The 20,506-nt window shown below is 42.6% G+C and overlaps 1 protein-coding gene across 1 annotated transcript in view; it reads right to left on the bottom strand.

Annotated features, from left to right (window-relative positions):
* The window catches only part of LIPI (lipase I), a 104,955-nt gene that overhangs the window by 31,690 nt on the left and 52,759 nt on the right, over nt 1-20,506 (bottom strand). The window contains exons 3-6 of the mRNA XM_069760910.1: nt 15,887-15,995; nt 14,286-14,387; nt 3,627-3,716; nt 2,615-2,782 (exon numbers count right to left, since the gene is read on the bottom strand). Coding sequence (XP_069617011.1) covers nt 2,615-2,782; nt 3,627-3,716; nt 14,286-14,387; nt 15,887-15,995 — 469 coding nt within the window. The remainder of the gene's footprint in view (nt 1-2,614; nt 2,783-3,626; nt 3,717-14,285; nt 14,388-15,886; nt 15,996-20,506) is intronic.

The raw sequence follows: 20,506 nt of genomic DNA, 5'->3' as shown, positions 1-20,506 counted from the left end.
TGTCTGCTGCTAGAACTCTGTGTGGCATTGACCTGGTCTCTAATCTGAGCTGCTGTTAACCTGCGATTTCTGAGGCTGGTGACTCGGATAAACTTATCCTCAGAAGCAGAGGTGACTCTTGGTCTTCCTTTCCTGGGGCGGTCCTCATGTGAGCCAGTTTCTTTGTAGCGCTTGATGGTTTTTGCCACTGCACTTGGGGACACTTTCAAAGTTTTCCCAATTTTTCAGACTGACTGACCTTCATTTCTTAAAGTAATGATGGCCACTCGTTTTTATTTACTTAGCTGCTTTTTTCTTGCCATAATACAAATTCTAACAGTTTATTCAGTAGGACTATCAGCTGTGTATCCACCAGACTTCTGCACAACACAACCGGTGGCCCCAACCCCATTTATAAGGCAAGAAATCCCATTTATTAAACCTGACAGGGCACACCTGTGAACTGAAAACCATTTCCGGTGACTACCTCTTGAAGCTCATCAAGAGAATGCCAAGAGTGTGCAAAGCAGTCATCAAAGCAAAAGGTGGCTACTTTGAAGAACCTAGAATATAAGACATAATTTCAGTTGTTTCACATTTTTTTGTTAAGTATATGATTCCACATGTGTTAATTCATAGTTTTGATGCCAGCAGTGTGAATGTACAATTGTCAGTCATGAAAATACAGAAAAATCTTTAAATGAGAAGGTGTGTCTGTACTGTATATGCTGTGTATATATATATATATATATATATATATATATATACACCTATATATATACACATACTGTATATATATATATATATATATATATATATATACATACAGCTCTGGCAAAAATTAAGAGACCACTGCAAAATGTTCAGTTTGTCTTATTTTTCTCTTTATAGGTATATTTTTGAGTAAAATGTAAATTGTTCTTTTATTCTATAAAATTATGACAACATGTCTCCGAATTTCAAAGCAATAAATTTTGTATTTTTTCTGACAATGAAAAATGGCCAAAATGAAAAAAAACAAAAAAAAACAGTGCTTTCAGTCCTCAAATATTGCAAAGAAAACAAGTTCATAATCATTTAGAAACAACGATACTAATGTTTTAACTCAGGAAGAGTTCAGAAATCAATTTTTTGTGGAATAACCATGATCTTTAATCACAGCATTCATGCGTCTTGGCATGCTTTCCACCAGTCTGTCAACCTGCTTCTGGCACAAAAATGTAAGCAGTTCTTCTTTGTTTGGTGGCTTGTGACTATGCATCATCCTCTTCATTACATTCCAGAGGTTTTCAATGGGGTTCAGGTCTGGAGATTGGGCTGCCCATGACAGGGTTTTGATGTGGTGGTTAATTTTTGCCAGAGCTGTATATGAATAATATATATATATATATATATATATATATATATATCATATATATAATTGCCTAAGGGTTTTTCCGTCTGTCTGTCTTTCTGTCTGTCTGTCTGTCTGTCCTGGAAATCCCACCTCTCTGATTGGTCGAGGCCGCCGCGACGAGCACAGCGACGATGATGTCATAAAGGACGTAGACATCCCGCGTCGATGATGTCATAATGGTTGCCATGGCGACAATGATGTCATAAAGGTTGCCTCGATCAATCAGCGACGGGCAAAGTCTGCCGCGAATTCTGGAATCATCATTGTCCATGTACTACGGGGACATGCATATTCTAGAATACCCGATGCGTTAGAATCGGGCCACAATCTAGTCTATATATATAATTGCCTAAGAGTTTTTCCATCTGTCTGTCTGTCTGTCTTTCTGTCTGTCTGTCCTGGAAATCCCACGTCTCTGATTGGTCGAGGCCGCCAGGCCTTGACCAATCAGCAACGGGCACAGCGACGATGATGTCATAAAGGACGTAGAAATCCCACGTTTCTGATTCAGCGACGGGCACAGTATCGACCTAGATGTCATAATGGTTGCCATGGCGACGATGATGTTATAAAGGTTGCCTCGACCAATCAGCGACGGGCACAGTCTGCCACGAATTCTGTAATCATCATTGTCCATATACTACGGGGACATGCATATTCTAGAATACCCGATGCGTTAGAATCGGGCCACAATCTAGTATATATATAATTGTCTAAGGGTTTTACCGTCTGTCTGTCTTTCTGTCTGTCTGTCTGTCTTTCTGTCTGTCTGTCTGTCCTGGAAATCCCGCCTCTCTGATTGGTCGAGGCCGCCAGGCCTCGACCAATCAGTGACGGGCACAGCATCGACGTAGAAATCCCGCATCTCTGATTGGTCGAGGCCTGGCAGCCTCGACCAATCAGAGACGGGCACAGCGACGATGATGTCATAAAGGACGTAGACATCCCGCGTCTCGGCAATGGGCACAGTATCGACGTAGATGTCATAATGGTTGCCATGGCAACCAATCAGCGACGGGCACAGTCTGCCGCGAATTCTGGAATCATCATTGTCCATATACTACGGGGACATGCATATCCTAGAATACCCGATGCGTTAGAATCGGGCCACAATCTAGTATATATATATATATATATATATATATATATATATATATAATTTTTTTTACAAAATAAGACATCTGCAATAAAATTCTCAGTCATATCCAATGTAAATATTAGGATTAAAATGCACTTTACCTAAGACTGGGCAGCCGAGTGCTCCAAACTCCTGGCAATCCACACATTTTCCAATTCTATAATTTTTGTAATTTTCGCAGGGAAACGTCACAACACTGCAAGACTCGATCAAGGATGACATGTACAGAAACACAGACCGCTGGTGGTCACACTTGAAATATTCAGAACCTGCACAAAGAGACATCAGAGACTGAGTATAACATATAAGTGCTGTATATTGTGCAAAGTTATATAAATTACAAATTAGTACATAAAAAGTACACTTTTTATTGGAAGAAGCACACGGATGAAAGTAGGGTAATCTTGCCTTGCGCAGGTGTGTACTATGGAGGACAGAGAATGAACTTCAATCCAATATTGCGGCCAGCATGCAGCCAGCGGGTAAGAAAAGTGTGAATCAAACACCCGAAAACCCCGCCCCTATGGCTGAAGATTGTCCCCTCCAAATTCAGGTGACAGAGTCCCTTTAAAAAAATCTTTGTTCTCTAAAGCATAAAGAGCTTCCATTGCTTAAACTGATCTGTTAAAAATAAAGCTAACTGTGGAATTAATCTGCCCAAAGTCTATGCAGAAAATCTGTTCTGCTCAATATAAACATATAAAGAATGTACCTAAACACAATGTGATGGGGGGTCATTTTAACGTGGTTGACCATTGCTCGGACAGCCCCTACTCAATCGCTTGTAAGATAAGTCCTATACTTGCCTCCGAAGCTGGTGCCGTTCCAGCAGTGTCGGCACTAGCTCTCCAGAGGATCTTGCATTGTTAGGTCACGTGATTCTTGCGGCCAATCAGCGCTGGCTTCACTCTCCTCTGGTATGGATGAATCACATACATCAGAAGGAAGTGAGAGCTGCTGCCTACATTGCTGGAACGGCGCCGCCACCAGAGGTGAGTATAGTTGTTATTATTTTACAAAGGGAAAACAGAGATTGAGAAGAAGTTGTCCAAGTAGAAGGCAACCTCTTTCATTCTTGTATTTTAGGTATTTGGAGACAGCAAATAGATTTACCTGATAATATGGTTTTAGGACAACCAGGCTGATCCGTTCCTCCATTTGGGTAGAAATCAATATGTCCTAAACTCTCCCGATAACCTAGAGCTGGAAAGGAGAAAAAAGAAAAATGTGACAGATTCTGACTACATGCATGATAAAGTTCTAGGAGCACGGGGCCCAATTCCTTTGCTTCCACTAAATAAATCAAGGCCATGCAAAGTATTAATGTAGTGTGAACACTGAACCAAATTATCATCATTATCAAATCATTCCTGAAATAGCCTCTAAAATGTACACTACATGGACAAACTATTGAGACACTTCTCTCAATCATCAATTTCTGGTTTTTCATTCAGTCCTTCACGACATTCTAAACCGCTCTCCGATACCAGCACGGGTCCTGTAATAGGAGTTACCGGTGTAACAAGTCATGACATTACTTACCTCCTAAATATTTCCCCATCACCTGTGAGTGATATTATTGAGAAGTGGAAGGAACCGCAGCAACTCAGCCACGGAGAGGAGACCCCCTAACATTACAGAGAGGGGTCACTGACTACGGAAATATTAATGCTTCCACATGAGACGTTTTGGACAAATTTAGCTTCCACCTTTGTGGAACAAGTTTGGGGAAGAGTCTTTTTCACAGGATTGTCCCCAGTGCACAAGGTCCTTAAAGAGATGGTTGGGTGAGTTTAGTGTGGAAGAACATGACCCTGTCACGCAGAGCCCTGACCTCAACACAATCCAAAGCCTTTGGGAACAACTAGAATGGAGATTGTGAGCGCAGCCTCTCCTCCAAAATCAGTATCTGACTTCACAAATGCTCTTCTGGATGAATGGGCAAAAATTCTCAAAGACACCTCCAAAATCATGTAGAAATCCTTCCCATAAAAGCGGAAGTTGTTATACCTGCAAAGGGGCCAACCCCATATTAATGTCTATGGATGTAAAATGGGAGGCGAGAAAGCTCCTGCAGGAGATATGGGTAGGTATCCAATACTTGTGTCCATATAGAGCATATACTACTACCCCTGGCAAAAATTATGGAATCACCGGCCTTGGAGGATGTTCATTCAGTTGTTTAATTTTGTATTAAAAAAGCAGATCACAGACATGGCACAAAACTAAAGTCATTTCAAATGGCAACTTTCTGGCTTTAACCCCTTTACCCCCAAGGGTGGTTTGCACGTTAATGACCAGGCCAATTTTTACAATTCTGACCACTGTCCCTTTATGAGGTTATAACTCCGAAACGCTTCAACGGATCCTGGTGATTCTGACATTGTTTTCTCGTGACATATTGTACTTCATGATAGTGGTAAAATTTCTTTGATAGTACCTGCGTTTATTTGTGAAAAAAACGGAAATTTGGCGAAAATTTTGAAAATTTCGCAATTTTCAAACTTTGAATTTTTATGCAATTAAATCACAGAGATATGTCACACAAAATACTTAATAAGTAACATTTCCCACATGTCTCCTTTACATCAGCATAATTTTGGAACCAATTTTTTTTGTTGTTAGGGAGTTATAAGGGTTAAAAGTTGACCAGCAATTTCTCATTTTTACAACACCATTTTATTTTAGGGACCACGTCTCATTTGAAGTCATTTTGAGGGGTCTATATGATAGAAAATGCCCAAGTGTGACACCATTCTAAAAACTGCACCCCTCAAGGTGCTCAAAACCACATTCAAGAAGTTTATTAACCCTTCAGGTGTTTAATAGGAATTTTTGGAATGTTTAAATAAAAATGAACATTTAACTTTTTTACACAAAAAATTTACTTCAGCTCCAATTTGTTTTATTTTACCAAGGGTAACAGGAGAAATTGGACCCAAAAAGTTGTTGTCCAATTTGTCCTGAGTACGCTGATACCCCATATGTGGCAGTAAACCACTGTTTGGGCGCATGGGAGAGCTCGGAAGGGAAGGAGCGCTATTTGACTTTTCAATGCAAAATTGACAGGAATTGAGATGGGACGCCATGTTGCGTTTGGAGAGCCACTGATGTGCCTAAACATTGAAACCCCCCACAAGTGACACCATTTTGGAAAGTAGACCCCCTAAGGAACTTATCTGGATGTGTGGTGAGCACTTTGACCCACCAAGTGCTTCACAGAAGTTTATAATGCAGAACCGTAAAAATAAAAAATCATATTTTTTCACAAAAATTATATTTTTGCCCCCAATTTTTTATTTTTCCAAGGGTAAGAGAAGAAATTGGACCTCAAAAGTTGTTGTCCAATTTGTCCTGAGTACGCTGATACCCCATATGTGGCAGTAAACCACTGTTTGGGCGCATGGGAGAGCTCGGAAGGGTAGGAGCGCAGTTTGACTTTTCAATGCAAAATTGACAGAAATTGAGATGGGACGCCATGTTGCGTTTGGAGAGCCACTGATGTGCCTAAACATTGAAACCCCCCACAAGTGACACCATTTTGGAAAGTAGACCCCCTAAGGAACTTATCTGGATGTGTGGTGAGCACTTTGACCCACCAAGGGCTTCACAGAAGTTTATAATGCAGAGCCATAAAAATAAAACAAAATTTTTTTCCCACAAAAATTATTTTTTAGCCCCCAGTTTTGTATTTTCCCTAGGGTAACAGGAGAAATTGGACCCCAAAAGTTGTTGTCCAATTTGTCCTGAGTACGCTGATACCCCATATGTGGGGGGAACCACCGTTTGGGCGCATGGGAGGGTTCGGAAGGGAAGGAGCGCCATTTGGAATGCAGACTTAGATGGAATGGTCTGCAGGCGTCACATTGCGTTTGCAGAGCCCCTAATGTACCTAAACAGTAGAAACCTCCCACAAGTGACACCATTTTGGAAAGTAGACCCCCTAAGGAACTCATCTTGATGTGTTGTGAGAGCTTTGAACCCCCAAGTATTTCACTACAGTTTATAACGCAGAGCCATGCAAATAAAAAATATTTTTTTTTCCACAAAAATTATATTTTAGCCCCCAGTTTTGTATTTTTCCAAGGTTAGCAGGAGAAATTGGACCCTAAATGTTGTTGTCCAATTTGTCCTGAGTACGCTGATACCCGATATGTGGGGGGGAACCACCGTTTGGGCGCATGGGAAGGCTCGGAAGGGAAGGAGCATCATTTGGAATGCAGACTTAGATGGATTGGTCTGCAGGCGTCACATTGCGTTTGCAGAGCCCCTAATGTACCTAAACAGTAGAAACCCCCCACAAGTGACCCCATATTGGAAACTAGACCCCTCAATGAACTTATCTAGATGTGTTGTGAGAACTTTGAACCCCCAAGTGTTTCACTACAGTTTATAACGCAGAGCCGTGAAAATAAAAAATCTTTTTGTTTTCCCACAAAAATTATTTTTTAGCCCCCAGTTTTGTATTTTCCCAAGGGTAACAGGAGAAATTGGTCCACAAAAGTTGTTGTCCAATTTGTCCTGAGTACGCTGATACCCCATATGTTGGGGTAAACCCCTGTTTGGGCACACAGGAGAGCTCGGAAGGGAAGGAACACTGTTTTACTTTATCAACGCAGAATTGGCTGGAATTGAGATCGGACGCCATGTCGTGTTTGGAGAGCCCCTGATGTGCCGAAACAGTGGAAACCCCCCAATTATAACTGAAACCCTAATCTAAACACACCCCTAACCCTAATTCCAACGGTAACCCTAACCACACCTCTAACCCTGACACACCCCTAACCCTAATCCCAACCCTATTCCCAACTGTAAATGTAATCTAAACCCTAACCCTAACTTTAGCCCCAACCCTAACTGTAGCCCCAACCCTAACCCTAACCCTAGCCCTAACCCTAGCCCTAACCCTAACCCTAGCCCTAACCCTAGCCCTAACCCTAGCCCTAACCCTAACCCTAACCCTAGCCCTAACCCTAGCCCTAACCCTAGCCCTAACCCTAGCCCTAACCCTAACCCTAGCCCTAACCCTAGCCCTAACCCTAGCCCTAATGGGAAAATGGAAATAAATACATTTTTTTTTATTTTTCCCTAACTAAGGGGGTGATGAAGGGGGGTTTGATTTACTTTTATAGCGAGTTTTTTAGCGGATTTTTATGATTGGCGGCCGTCACACACTGAAAGACCCTTTTTATTGCAAAAAATATTTTTTGCAATACCACATTTTGAGAGCTATAATTTTTCCATATTTTGGTCCACAGAGTCATGTGAGGTCTTGTTTTTTGCGGGACGAGTTGACGTTTTTATTGAAAACATTTTTGGGCACGTGACATTTTTTTATCGCTTTTTATTCCGATTTTTGTGAGGAAGAATGACCAAAAGCCAGCTATTCATGAATTTCTATTGGGGGAGGCGTTTATACCGTTCCGCGTTTGGTAAAATTGATAAATCAGTTTTATTCTTCGGGTCAGTACGATTACAGCGACACCTCATTTATATCATTTTTTTATGGTTTGGTGCTTTTATACGATAAAAACTATTTTACAGAAAAAATAATTATTTTTGCATCGCTTTATTCTCAGGACTATAACTTTTTTATTTTTTTGCTGATGATGCTGTATGGCGGCTCTTTTTTTGCGGGACAATATGACGCTTTCAGCGGTACCATGGTTATTTATATCTGTCCTTTTGATCGCGTGTTATTCCACTTTTTGTTCGGCGGTATGATAATAAAGCGTTGTTTTTTGCCTCGTTTTTTTTTTTTTTTTCTTACGGTGTTTACTGAAGGGGTTAACTAGTGGGACAGTTTTATAGGTCGGGTCGTTACGGACGCGGCGATACTAAATATGTGTACTTTTATTGGTTTTTTTTTTATTTAGATGAAGAAATGTATTTATGGGAATAATATTTTTTTTTTTTTTCATTATTTTGGAATATTTTTTTTAATTTTTTTTACACATTTGGAAAATTTTTTTTTTACTTTTTTACTTTGACCCAGGGGGGGACATCACAGATCAGTGATCTGACAGTTTGCACAGCACTCTGTCAGATCACTGATCTGACATGCAGCGCTGCAGCCTTCACAGTGCCTGCTCTAAGCAGGCTCTGTGAAGCCACCTCCCTCCCTGCAGGACCCGGATCCGCGGCCATCTTGGATCCGGGGCTCGAGCAGGGAGGGAGGTGAGGAGACCCTCGCAGCAACGCGATCACATCGCGTTGCTGCGGGGGGCTCAGGGAAGCCCGCAGGGAGCCCCCTCCCTGCGCGGTGCTTCCCTGCACCGCCGGCACATCGCGATCATCTTTGATCGCGGTGTGCCAGGGGTTAATGTGCCGGGGGCGGTCCGTGACCGCTCCTGGCACATAGTGCCGGATGTCAGCTGCGATAAGCAGCTGACACCCGGCCGCGATCGGCCGCACTCCCCCCGTGAGCGCGGCCGATCGGCTATGACGTACTATCCCGTCCAGGGTCAGATAAGCCCAGGGCACCTCGACGGGATAGTACGTCTAAGGTCACAGAGGGGTTAAGAAACATTAAAAGAAATCAAGAAGAAGAAATGTTGTAGTCAGTGTTTGTTACTTTTTTAACCAAGCATAGGGGAAAAATTATAGAATCACTCAATTCTGAGGAAAAAATTATGGAATCATGAAAAACAAACAAGAAAAAAAACACTACTATTTTGTTGCACCACCTCTGGCTTTGAAAACAGCTTGCAGTCTCTGAGGCATGGACTTAATGAGTGTCACACAGGACTCTTCATCAATCTGCCTCCAACTTTCTATGATAGCTGTTGCCAGATCAGCTTTGCAGGTTGGAGCCTTGTCATGGACCATTTTCTTCAATTTCCAAAGATTTTCTATGGTATTGAGATTCGGACTATTTGCAGGCCATGACATTGACCTTATGTGTCTTTTTTCAAGGATTGTTTTCACAGTTTCTGCTCTATGGCAGGATCCATTATCATCTTGAAAAATGATTTCATCATCCCCAAACATCCTTTCAATTGATGGGATAAGAAAAGTGTCCAAAATATCAACATAACCTTGTGCATTTATTGAAGATGTAATGACAGCCATCTCCCCAGTGCCTTTACCTGACATGCAGCCCCATATCATCAATGACTGTGGAAATTTGCATGTTCTCTTCAGGCAGTCATCTTTATAAATCTCATTGGAACGGCACCAAACAAAAGTTCCAGAATCATCACCTTTCCCAATGCAGATTCGCGATTCATCACTGAATATGACTTTCATCCAGTCATCCGCAGTCCACGATTGCTTTTCCTTAGCCCATTGTAACCTTGTTTTTTTTCTGTTCAGGTGTTAATGATGGCTTTCGTTTAGCTTTTCTGCATTTAAATCCCATTTCCTTTAGGCGGTTCCTTACAGTTCGGTCACAGACGTTGACTCCAGTTTCCACCCATTCGTTCCTCATCTGTTTTGTTGTGCATTTCTTCCTTTGGAGACATATTGCTTTAAGTTTCCGGTCTTGACGCTTTGATGTCTTCCTTGGTCTACCAGTATGTTTGCCTTTAACAACCTTCCCATGTTGTTTGTATTTGGTCCAGATTTTAGACACAGCTGACTGAACAACCAACATCTTTTGCAACGTTGCGTTATGATTTATCCTCTTTCAAGAGTTTGATAATCCTCTCCTTTGTTTCAATTGACATCTCTCGTGTTGGAGCCATGATTCATGTCAGTCCACTTGGTGCAACAGCTCTCCAAGGTGTGATCACTTCTTTTTAGATGCAGACTAACGAGCAGATCTAATTTGATGCAGGTGTTATTTTGGGGTATGAAAAGTTACACAGTGATTCCATAATTTTTCCCCTATGCTTGTTTAAAAAAAGTAACCATTACTGACTGCCACATTTTTGTTCTTAATTTCTTGTAGTGTTTCTTAAAGCCAGAAAGTTGCCATTTGGATATACTTTAGTTTTGTGCCATGTCTGTGATCTGCTTTTTTTCTGCAAAATTAAACAACTGAATCAACATCCTCCAAGGACGGTGATTTCATAATTTTTGCCAGGGGTTGTATATGCTAGCATTATGCAACTACATACATATCTACCATATAATTGTCTAAGGGGTACATCGGTCTGTCCTTCTGTCTCTCTGTCTGTCTGTAACGGTTATTCGTTCGCTGATTGGTCTCGGCAGCTGCCTGTCATGGCTGCCGCGACCAATCAGCGACGCGCACAGTCCGGAAGAAAATGGCTGCTCCTTACTCCCCACACTCACTGCCCGGCACCCGCATACACCCCTCCAGTCTGCCCTCACACAGGGTTAATGGCAGCAGTAACGGACCGCGTTATGCCGCAGTGTAATGCAGTCCGTTACAACTGCTATTAACCCTGTGTGACCAAGTTTTTCACTATTGACGCAGCCTATGCAGCGCCAATAGTAAAAACACCGAATGTTAAAAATAATAAAACAAATAAAAAATGATTATATACTCACCTGCGCCACCTTTCCCGCTCCTCGCAATGCATCCGGCACGTTCCGGTCGCACGGATGGTCTGGCAGAAGGACCTGCCATGACGTCACGGTCATGTGACTGCGACGTCATCACAAGTCCTGCGCGCCTGCGCGGAAAGGACCTGCCGTGACGTCACGGTCATGTGACCGCTACACGGTCATGTGACCGGGATGTCATGACAGGTCCTGCACGACAAGGACCTGCCGTGATGTCACGGTCATGTGACCGCGACGTCAGCACACCCTGGGACCGGAAGATGCCGCCTGCACCCCACACAGGCGACAGTGCTACAACGCACCTGCGGAAGGTGAGTATATGTTTATTTTTTATTTTTTTAACCTGTGTCATACGTGGCTGGGCAATATACTACATAGCTGGGCAATATACTACATGGGCTGTGCAATATGCTACGTGGCTCTGTGCTGTATACTACGTCACTGGGCAATATACTACGTCACTGGGCAATATACTATGTGGCTCTGTGCTGTATACTACATCACTGGGCAATATACTACATAACTGGGCAATATACTATGCGGCTCTGCTGTATACCATGTCACTGGGCAATATACAATGTAACTGGGCAATATACTACGTCACTGGGCAATATACTACGTAGCTGGGCAATATACTACGTGGCTGGGCAATCTACTGCGTGGCTGGGCAATATACTACGTCACTGGGCAATATACTATGTGGCTGGGCAATATACTACGTGGCTGGGCAATATACTACGTGGCTGGGCAATATGCTATGTGGCTGGGCAATATACTACGTGGCTGGGCAATATAGTACGTGGCTGGGCAATATGCTACGTGGACATACATATTCTAGAATACCCGATGCGTTAGAATCGGGCAACCATCTAGTATATATATATATATATAGGCCTCTAATATTGAATTACGATTGTAGGCAAATTGAATTGTGAATTAAAAGGGTGCTCTCCAGTTATTATAAGACTACACCTATTAGCATGCCATGGTAACCCCAGGTTTTAAGGGCGCATGCTGGGATTTGTAGTTATGCAACAATTCTAGAGTTAAAGGTGGATGGCTAACGTACAGTATTATGGCGATATCACATTTAATCATTCACATATTTTATTCTTATATTTTACGTTTATTCAAGTGTATACAGACGTCAGAAGAATAAGTAGTCAGAGAATTAAAGCAAGTGTAAAAAATTATCGACTAACATAAACCGCTTTCTGTGAGTGCAGTCAATAAATTACATTTTTGCGGTCTCATTGACTTCTATTCTCTTGAAATTCTTAAGAAACTGTCTCTGTCTTATCTAAAGCATTTAATTCAGGAAATCAAAGGTTGTATATCTTCTCTCCCAGCTAATGGTGCAATAGAACAGAAAATACAAAAATGATATATTGCTTGCAAAGCTGCAACTAATTTTTCAATTACTGACTGAAGCTTAAGGCTATGTGCACGCGATGCGGATTTGCTGCGGATCCGCAGCGGATTTTTCCACGCAGAAACGCTGCAGACCTGCACTGTGATGTACAGTACAATGTTATTAAATGGGAAAAAAAAGCTGTGCAGATGGTGCAGAAAAATCAGTGCGGAAATGCTGCGGATTTCAAAGAAGTGCATGTCACTTCCTTTGTGCGGATCTGCAGCATTTCTGCACACCTCCATGATAAAAATCCGCAGTGGCAAAAACCACTGAAAATCTGCACAAAATCCGCATCAATTCCGCATAAAAACCGCACAAAATCCGCATAAAAACCACGGCAAATCCGTAGCTGCAGATTCTGCCAGGAGATGTGGATTTTGTGCAGAAAATTCTGCACCTCTTTTCTACATGTGCACATAGCCTAAGAAGTAGCTGAAAAGAAAAAACTAAAGATGGTCGGCGTAAACAGTCTTGATTGGCATCTTCATGTGTTTTACGCATACTTTATGAAAGCAGCACTGATATAGAAGATATACAGTATTACTGAAATATTTCAAAATTTTTGCTAAAATAACTTACTGCACAGAGAAAATATATTGCATGTAAAACAACATAATAACAGCACAACTCAAAGAAGTGTAAATAAGTCCAAGGCACCGCCGATATCATAAATTACTTCTTCATAGTGGAGCACCTACTGTATACAGCTTGAGGAAACACTGAAATGTTGTTGTTTTTGCTTCTGCACGTAACAATAAAGCAGTGACCCATCATATTGGTGGTGCCTTGGAATCTACGTATTTTAATTCCTTGGGTGAACTGAGGAACCCCATACATAATAGTTTACTGCCAGCCAAGCCATGGCTTGGCTCATAGACATGTCTGTGGACAATCATGCTGGTGACTCGCACAGTTTGTAAGTGCCGTCCTACTCACTGCACACACTGCTCTGCTCCTCTCACTGTCAGACCATCTCACTGACCTGCCTCATGCAACACTTTCAGCACTACTACATCCTCCTGTTGCTGGAGACTCTCTACTCAGCTATAGTAAGACATTGCAAGACTGCAGGAATTTAAATCCACTGTGTTCTGTAGAGTTTTGCTTTCCTGACCTATCCCCTGCCAGCAGTAGATATATTAGGCAGCTCCTTCCTCCACACTTAGCCTCAGCTTAGGTCCTAGGTGGAGTTGGTCACTAGTTTCCTGTCAAGATGCATTATTGTTTTGACGCTCCCACCGACCCAGCTTGTTTTCGCGTTTGATCTGATCTTTGCGCTCCTGAACCTAGATTCGTATTTTGAGCCTGTGCTGCCCGTCCAGTCCCAAAACTGTCTGACCACGTCTCAGTCTTTGCCTCCTGTGCTTTGTATTTGTACCTTTGACCTGCCAGTCAGCTGGTGCAGTTCCAGGGACAGCCCTAGAGTGGTACCTGGTGACTACCCCAACAGGCCAAGCCTTTCCTCATCATCAGAGGCTCTAGTGAAGACCAGGTAATCACTTAGTTGCGCAGCTCCAGGGTAAGCTTGGCCAGCAGTGCAGTGAGCCAACATCCACCAGAGTCACACTGACTCTTCCATGCACAGGTGCACTTGTTTTGCCCAGCGCTCCTTTGATTTGTATGAAAGAGTCACTTCCAGACCTGTTAGAAATGCAAACTCTTGACAAAGCTGAAAGCTCATTTGAACGGGTGAATTGGGAGAGAAAACGGCTGCCATATGTTATGAGTTCTCATTTATATGGCCAGCTTCCTTCATAGATTACAACTGATCGCTGAGGGTTCAAGAAGAGGAAAACTTGGTGAGCATCTTATTGTCAAGGAACCAAAGAATTGTCCAAAGTGGATAAGATAGACAATACAAATTTTTTTTTAACTTATACAATTACCATCAATGTCAGTATGGACAACATCTACGAACTTTGCATCACTATAATGCAATCTGTCTTCAGGTGGTTTCCCATTGAATAAAGGTCCAGCAGGATCCAGTCCTAAACCCAAATGAAAAGAAGATCCAGTAAAATAATCCTGAGGTATTCAGGAATTACAAAATAAAAAGACACAAATATATTAGGTTCAGTCCTTGGGCCCTTGCTCTTCTCCATTTACACCTTTGGCCTGGGACAGCTCATAGAATCTCATGGCCTTCAGTATCACCTCTACGCTGACGACACACAGATCTACATCTCTGGACCAGATATCACCTCCCTTCTAACCAGAATCCCTCAATGTCTGTCTGCTATTTCATCCTTCTTCTCCACTAGATTTCTAAAACTTAACATGGACAAAACAGAATTCATCATCTTTCCCCCATCACACGCGACCCCCCCAACGAACCTATCCATTACAGTAAATGGCTGCCCACTCTCCCCAGTCCCACAAGCTCGCTGCCTCGGGGTAATCCTTGACGCTGATCTCTCCTTCAAACCACATATCCAAGCCCTTTCCACTTCCTGCCGCTTTTAACTCAAAAATATTTCACAAATCCGTTCATTCCTCAACCATGAATCTGCAAAAACCCTAGTCCATGCCCTCATCATCTCTCGCCTTGACTACTGCAACCTCCTGCTCTGTGGCCTCCCCTCTAACACTCTCGCACCCCTCCAATCTATTCTAAACTCTGCTGCCCGACTAATCCACCTGTCCCCCCGCTATTCCCCGGCCTCTCCCCTCTGCCTTCACTGGCTCCCCATTGCCCAGAGACTCCACTACAAAACCCTTACCATGACGTACAAAGCCATCCACAACCTATGTCCTCCATACATCTGTGACCTCGTCTCCCGGTACTTACCTACCCGCAACCTCCGATCCTCACAAGATCTCCTTCTCTACTCCCCTCTTATCTCCTCTTCTCACAATCGTATACAAGATTTCTCTCGCGTATCACCCCTACTCTGGAACCCTCTACCACAACACATCAGACTCTCGCCTACCATCGAAACCTTCAAAAAGAACCTGAAGACCCACCTCTTCAGACAAGCCTACAACCTGCAGTAACCACCGATCGACCAAACCGCTGCATGACCAGCTCTACCCTCACCTACTGTATTCTCACCCATCCCTTGTAGATTGTGAGCCTTCGCGGGCAGGGTCCTCATTCCTCCTGTACCAGTTATGACTTGTATTGTTTAAGATTATTGTACTTGTTTTTATTATGTATACCCCTCGTCACATGTAAAGCGCCATGGAATAAATGGCGCTATAACAATAAATAATAATAATAATTAGCAATAAGTGACAAAGGTGGATTCTAGCAGGGGGCGACTGAATATGAAGGGGAGGTTGACCAATTCAAAAACATTTTTCAAGGTCCTCCTTCTGTACAGAGAAAACAATTCTAACGTTATGACAATGGTCCTAGTGTAAGGGGGGAATTATCCTAGCTATTGAGATCTGGATGCAAGTATAAAGAGGACATAGCACATTACATAATAATACTGTTGTTATATCTGGAAGGTGCTAGGACAAAATAAAAAAACATAATAATCACCTGTTATTCGACCAACTGAACCATTGTACATTTTCCCAACGAAACCAGAAATATGAGCCCCGAGACTGACGCCAATCATGTAAATGGAGTCTAGTGATCCCCCTTGGTTCTGTAATAACATATAAAGTTAAGCATTCAATGAAGATATATGCAGGAATGTGTTACAGTTTATAATATACATCTCATGCCAACAGGAAGTACATACAATTGAAACCAGAAGTTTTCATACACTATATAAAAAGACACATATGCATGTTTTTCTCGATATCTGACGTGAAATCAGAATAAACTTTTCCCATTTTAGGTCAATTAGGATTACGATAATTATTAATATTTGCCAAATGCCAGAATAATGAGAGCGAGAGAATGTTTTGAGGCATTTTTATTACTTACTGCAAAGTCAAAAGTTTCCAGACACTAAGATTACTATGCCTAAAAATACAATTCTGGTCTGCCCATATGAAAATGTCATGTGTTTGGAAGCTTCTGACAGGTTTTTTGGAAATGTCTGAGTTAATTAAGTTAATTAGAGACACACCTCTGGATGTATTTTAATGCACACCTGAAACACACTGCTTTTTTGGGTAGCATCATGGAAAAGTCTAAAGAAATCAGCCAAGATATCAGGAAGAGAATTGTGGACTTGTCCAAGACTGGCTCATCCTTGGGTATAATTTCAAGATACCTGAAGGTGCCTCGTTCATCTGTACAAACAATTACACGCAAGCGCAAACAAGATGCCATCACACCGCTCAGGAAGGAGACAGATTCTGTGTCCAAGAGAAGAACGTGCTTTGGTCCAACATGTGCATATCAACCCAAGGACAAAGGCAAAAGACCTTGTGAAGATGATGACAGAAGCTGATAAGATTGTGTCAACATCCACTGTGAAACGAGTACTGTATCAACATGGGCTGGAAGGCCACTCTGCCAGGAAGAAGCGTTTACTCCAAAAGAAACGTAAAAAAAAGCCAGATTAATCTTTGCAAATGCACACAGGAACAAAAACCTTACTTTTTGGAGACATGTCCCATGGTCTAATGAAACTAAAATTGAACTTTTTGGTCATAATGACCACCGTTACGTTTCGAGGAAAAAGGGAGAAGCTTTGAAACCTAAGAAAACCATCCCAACTTTGAAACACAGTGCTGGCAGCATCATGTTGTGGAGTTGTTTTGCTGCAGGAGGGACTGGTGCACTTCACAAAATAGATGACATCATGAGAAAAGAAGATTATGTGGCAATACTGAAGCAACATCTCAAGACATCAGCCAGGAAGTTAAAGCTTAGGCGGAAATAGGTCTTCCAAATGGACAATGACCCAAAACATACTGCCAGAATGGTAACAAAGTGGCTTATGGATACCAAAGTCAATGTTTTGGAGTGGCCATCACAAAGCCCTGATCTCAATCCTATTGAAAATTTATGGGCAAAAATGAAAAGGCAGGTGCGAGCAAGGTGACCTACAAACCAGGATCAGTTACACCAGTTTTGTCAGGAGGAATGGGCCCAAATTCTGACCAACAATTGTGAGAAGCTTGGGGAAGGATATCCTATCATTTGCCCCAAGTCATTCAGTTTAAGGGCAATTGTACTAAATACTAATGAAATGTATGTGAACTTTTGACTTTGCAGTAAGTAATAAAAATGCCTTAAAACATTCTCTCTCTCTTTATTCTGGCATTTGGCAAATATTCATAATTATGGTAATCCAAATTGACCTAAAATGGGAAAGGTTTGTTCTGATTTCATGCCAGATATTGAGAAACACATGCATATGTGTCTTTTCAACTGTATAAGGATTGTGACAAAGTCATTGGCAAAGTACAGGAGGGGAGGTATGTTTCACTAAGGCTGGTAGCTTCAGTGATAGCAACCTATGAAAATGCTCCAGCACACTATGTGCTGAAAGGGGTTAATCAGCCATGTGTAGAGCTAAGTTGATTGAACAGCAGTGGAGTAGGAAGATTCCAGAGGATAAATACACAGACTTCTAGAGCATTCAGTCTTGGGTGGGCCTGAAGGTGCGAGCTCTGGAGTGGTGTTTCCATGTTAAGGAAAGTTGAACCTTTTGTTGTTTTTTCCTGAAGCGGGCGGATTCCCATAGCAATGAGGACTGTGCCATAAGTTATGTTTTTGTTTTCCTGTTAGGCCAGGAAGGCCGTTTTTGTTTCACTAATGTTGCACTGGTGTATGCAGTACTTTTAATAAACCAGTGGAAGATTTAAAGAGACAGTGTTCCTGTGTTTACCTCTATGTACAGCTAAGTGAGCTGATCTAACACAGAATATATTAGATATATTGGCAATATGGCTGGAAGTTGCCCCAACAAAGCAAGGAGTCGAGGTAGTGGTGCATGGGAATTTATTACTACATACGCTTGATGACGTTCTACTTCCCTACACCAATCTCATGTTTGCAGCAGCTAGTGCAATTGATGTAGAAGAGAATGGCATTGAATGTTGCCCAGCGGGCAGAGGCACAAGCATGTGCTGGCAGGATGTGTTGTTTTATACATTCATTGTATCAGAAGTTCATCTTATTTCATCAGCGGTCAGGACTCAGTAATATGTGTTTCAGGTGTGTAGTAAACTTACAGGTTGCAGTCTTCTGCTGTTTCCAGCAAGGCTCCACACCTCTCATGGATAATGTGACAGCAGTTGTGATAAGCCGGTTGACTCCCATGTTTGCTATCACTTCTCAATGTAAGTCAGAACAAAACTATCATAGATTTACATTGAAATAAAGTAAAATCTGCAGTGTGAGCTGGCAAGTCAAAGCTATGGTCACAAGATGGTAACATAGTAACATAGTTATTAAGGTTGAAGGAAGACTTTAACTCCATCTAGTTCAACCCATAACCTAACCTAACATGCCCTAACATGTTGATCCAGAGGAAGGCAAAAAAAACCCATGTGGCAAAGAGTAAGCTCCACATTGGGGAAAAAATTCCTTCCCGACTCCACATATGGCAATCAGACAAGTTCCCTGGATCAACGTCCTTTCAAGGAATCTAGTATATAAAACCTGTAACATTATACTTTTCAAGAAAGGCATCCAGTCCCCTCTTTAATTTAACCCCTACCCGACCTTTGACGCAGTGTATGCGTCATGAAAACCCGTGCCAATCCGACCTGGGTCGGATCGCGCTACTGCAGGTCGGGTGAAAGGGTTAACTGTAATTTCACCTGACTTGCAGGGACAGGGGGAGTGGGACTTGAGCCCAGGGGGGTGGTTTTGCCCCCCTCACCCCCCCCCCCCCCCCCCCCCCCGTGGCTACGATCGCACTGATTGGCTGTTGAAAGTGATGTTTCACTTTCAATCAGAGCAATCGCAATATTTCAGCAATGAAAATTGGTGAAATATTACAATCCAGCCACGGCCGATGTTGCAATATCATTGGCCATGGCTGGAGACCGTGATCTGCCCCCACCACCGCCACCGATCCACCGCCCCGATCCTCCATCCTGTCTTCTGCTGTCCGCTCCCCCTGCAGTCCGATCTCACCCCCCGTGATCCAATCCCACCCCCGCATACTTACCGAGCTCCGGTGTCCCTCCCGGTGTCCATCTGTCTTCTCCATGGGTGCCACCATCTTCCAAAATGGCGGACGCATGTGCAGTGCGCCCGCCGAATCTGCCGGCCGTTTGTTCATTCCAGGTACATTTTGATCGTTGTGATAGAACCTATCACAGTGATCAAAATAAAAAAAATAATAAATAACCCCCCCTTTATCACCCCCATAGGTAGGGACAATAATAAAATAAAGAAAATATATTTACTTTTATTTTTCCACTAGGGTTACGGTTAGAACTAGGGTTAGAATTAGGGTTAGAACTATGGTTAGGGTTAGAACTAGAGTTAGGGTTACAACTAGGGTTTGGGTTAGAACTAGGGTTAGGGTTAGAACTAGGGTTAGGGTTAGAATTAGGGTTAGGGTTAGAACTAGGGTTAGGGTTAGAACTAGGGTTAGGGTTGCAATTAGGGTTAGGATTAGAATTAGAGTTAGAATTAGGCTATGTGTACACGGTGCGGATTTGGCTGCGTATCCGCTGTGGATTGGTAGCAGTTTTCCATCACGTTTACAGTACCATGTAAACCTATGGAAAACCAAATCCGCTGTGCCCATGGTGTGGAAAATACCGCGCGGAAACGCTGCTTTGTATTTTCCACAACATGTCAATTCTTTGTGCTGATTCCGCAGCGTTTTACACCTGTTCCTTAATAGGAATCTGCAGGTGAAATCTGCACAAAAAACACTGGAAATCCAGGGTAAATCCACAGGTAAAACTGTGCGGAAAAATCCTCACACGAATTCGCAACGTGGGCACATAGCCTTAGGGTTAGGGTTGGAATTAGGGTTAGGGTGGGAAATAGGGTTAAGATTAGGGTTAGGGATGTGTTGGGGGTTAGGGTTAGGCTTGTGGTTAGGGTTGGGATTTGGGTTAGGGTTGGGATTAGGGGTGTGTTGGGGTTAGGGTTGTGGTTAGGGGTTTGTTGGGGTTAGGGTTGTGGTTAGGATTACGGGTGTGTTGGGGTTAGGGTTGTGGTTAGGGTTGGGATTAGGGTTAGGGTTGTGGTTAGGTGTGTGTTGGAGTTAGGTTTGTGATTAGGGTTATG

The sequence above is a fragment of the Ranitomeya imitator genome, chromosome 3, assembly GCF_032444005.1.
Source record: "Ranitomeya imitator isolate aRanImi1 chromosome 3, aRanImi1.pri, whole genome shotgun sequence".
Classification (NCBI taxonomy): Eukaryota; Metazoa; Chordata; class Amphibia; order Anura; family Dendrobatidae; genus Ranitomeya; species Ranitomeya imitator.
Note: the sequence above shows the minus strand (reverse complement) of the source record. Positions and strands in the feature narration are given on the sequence as shown.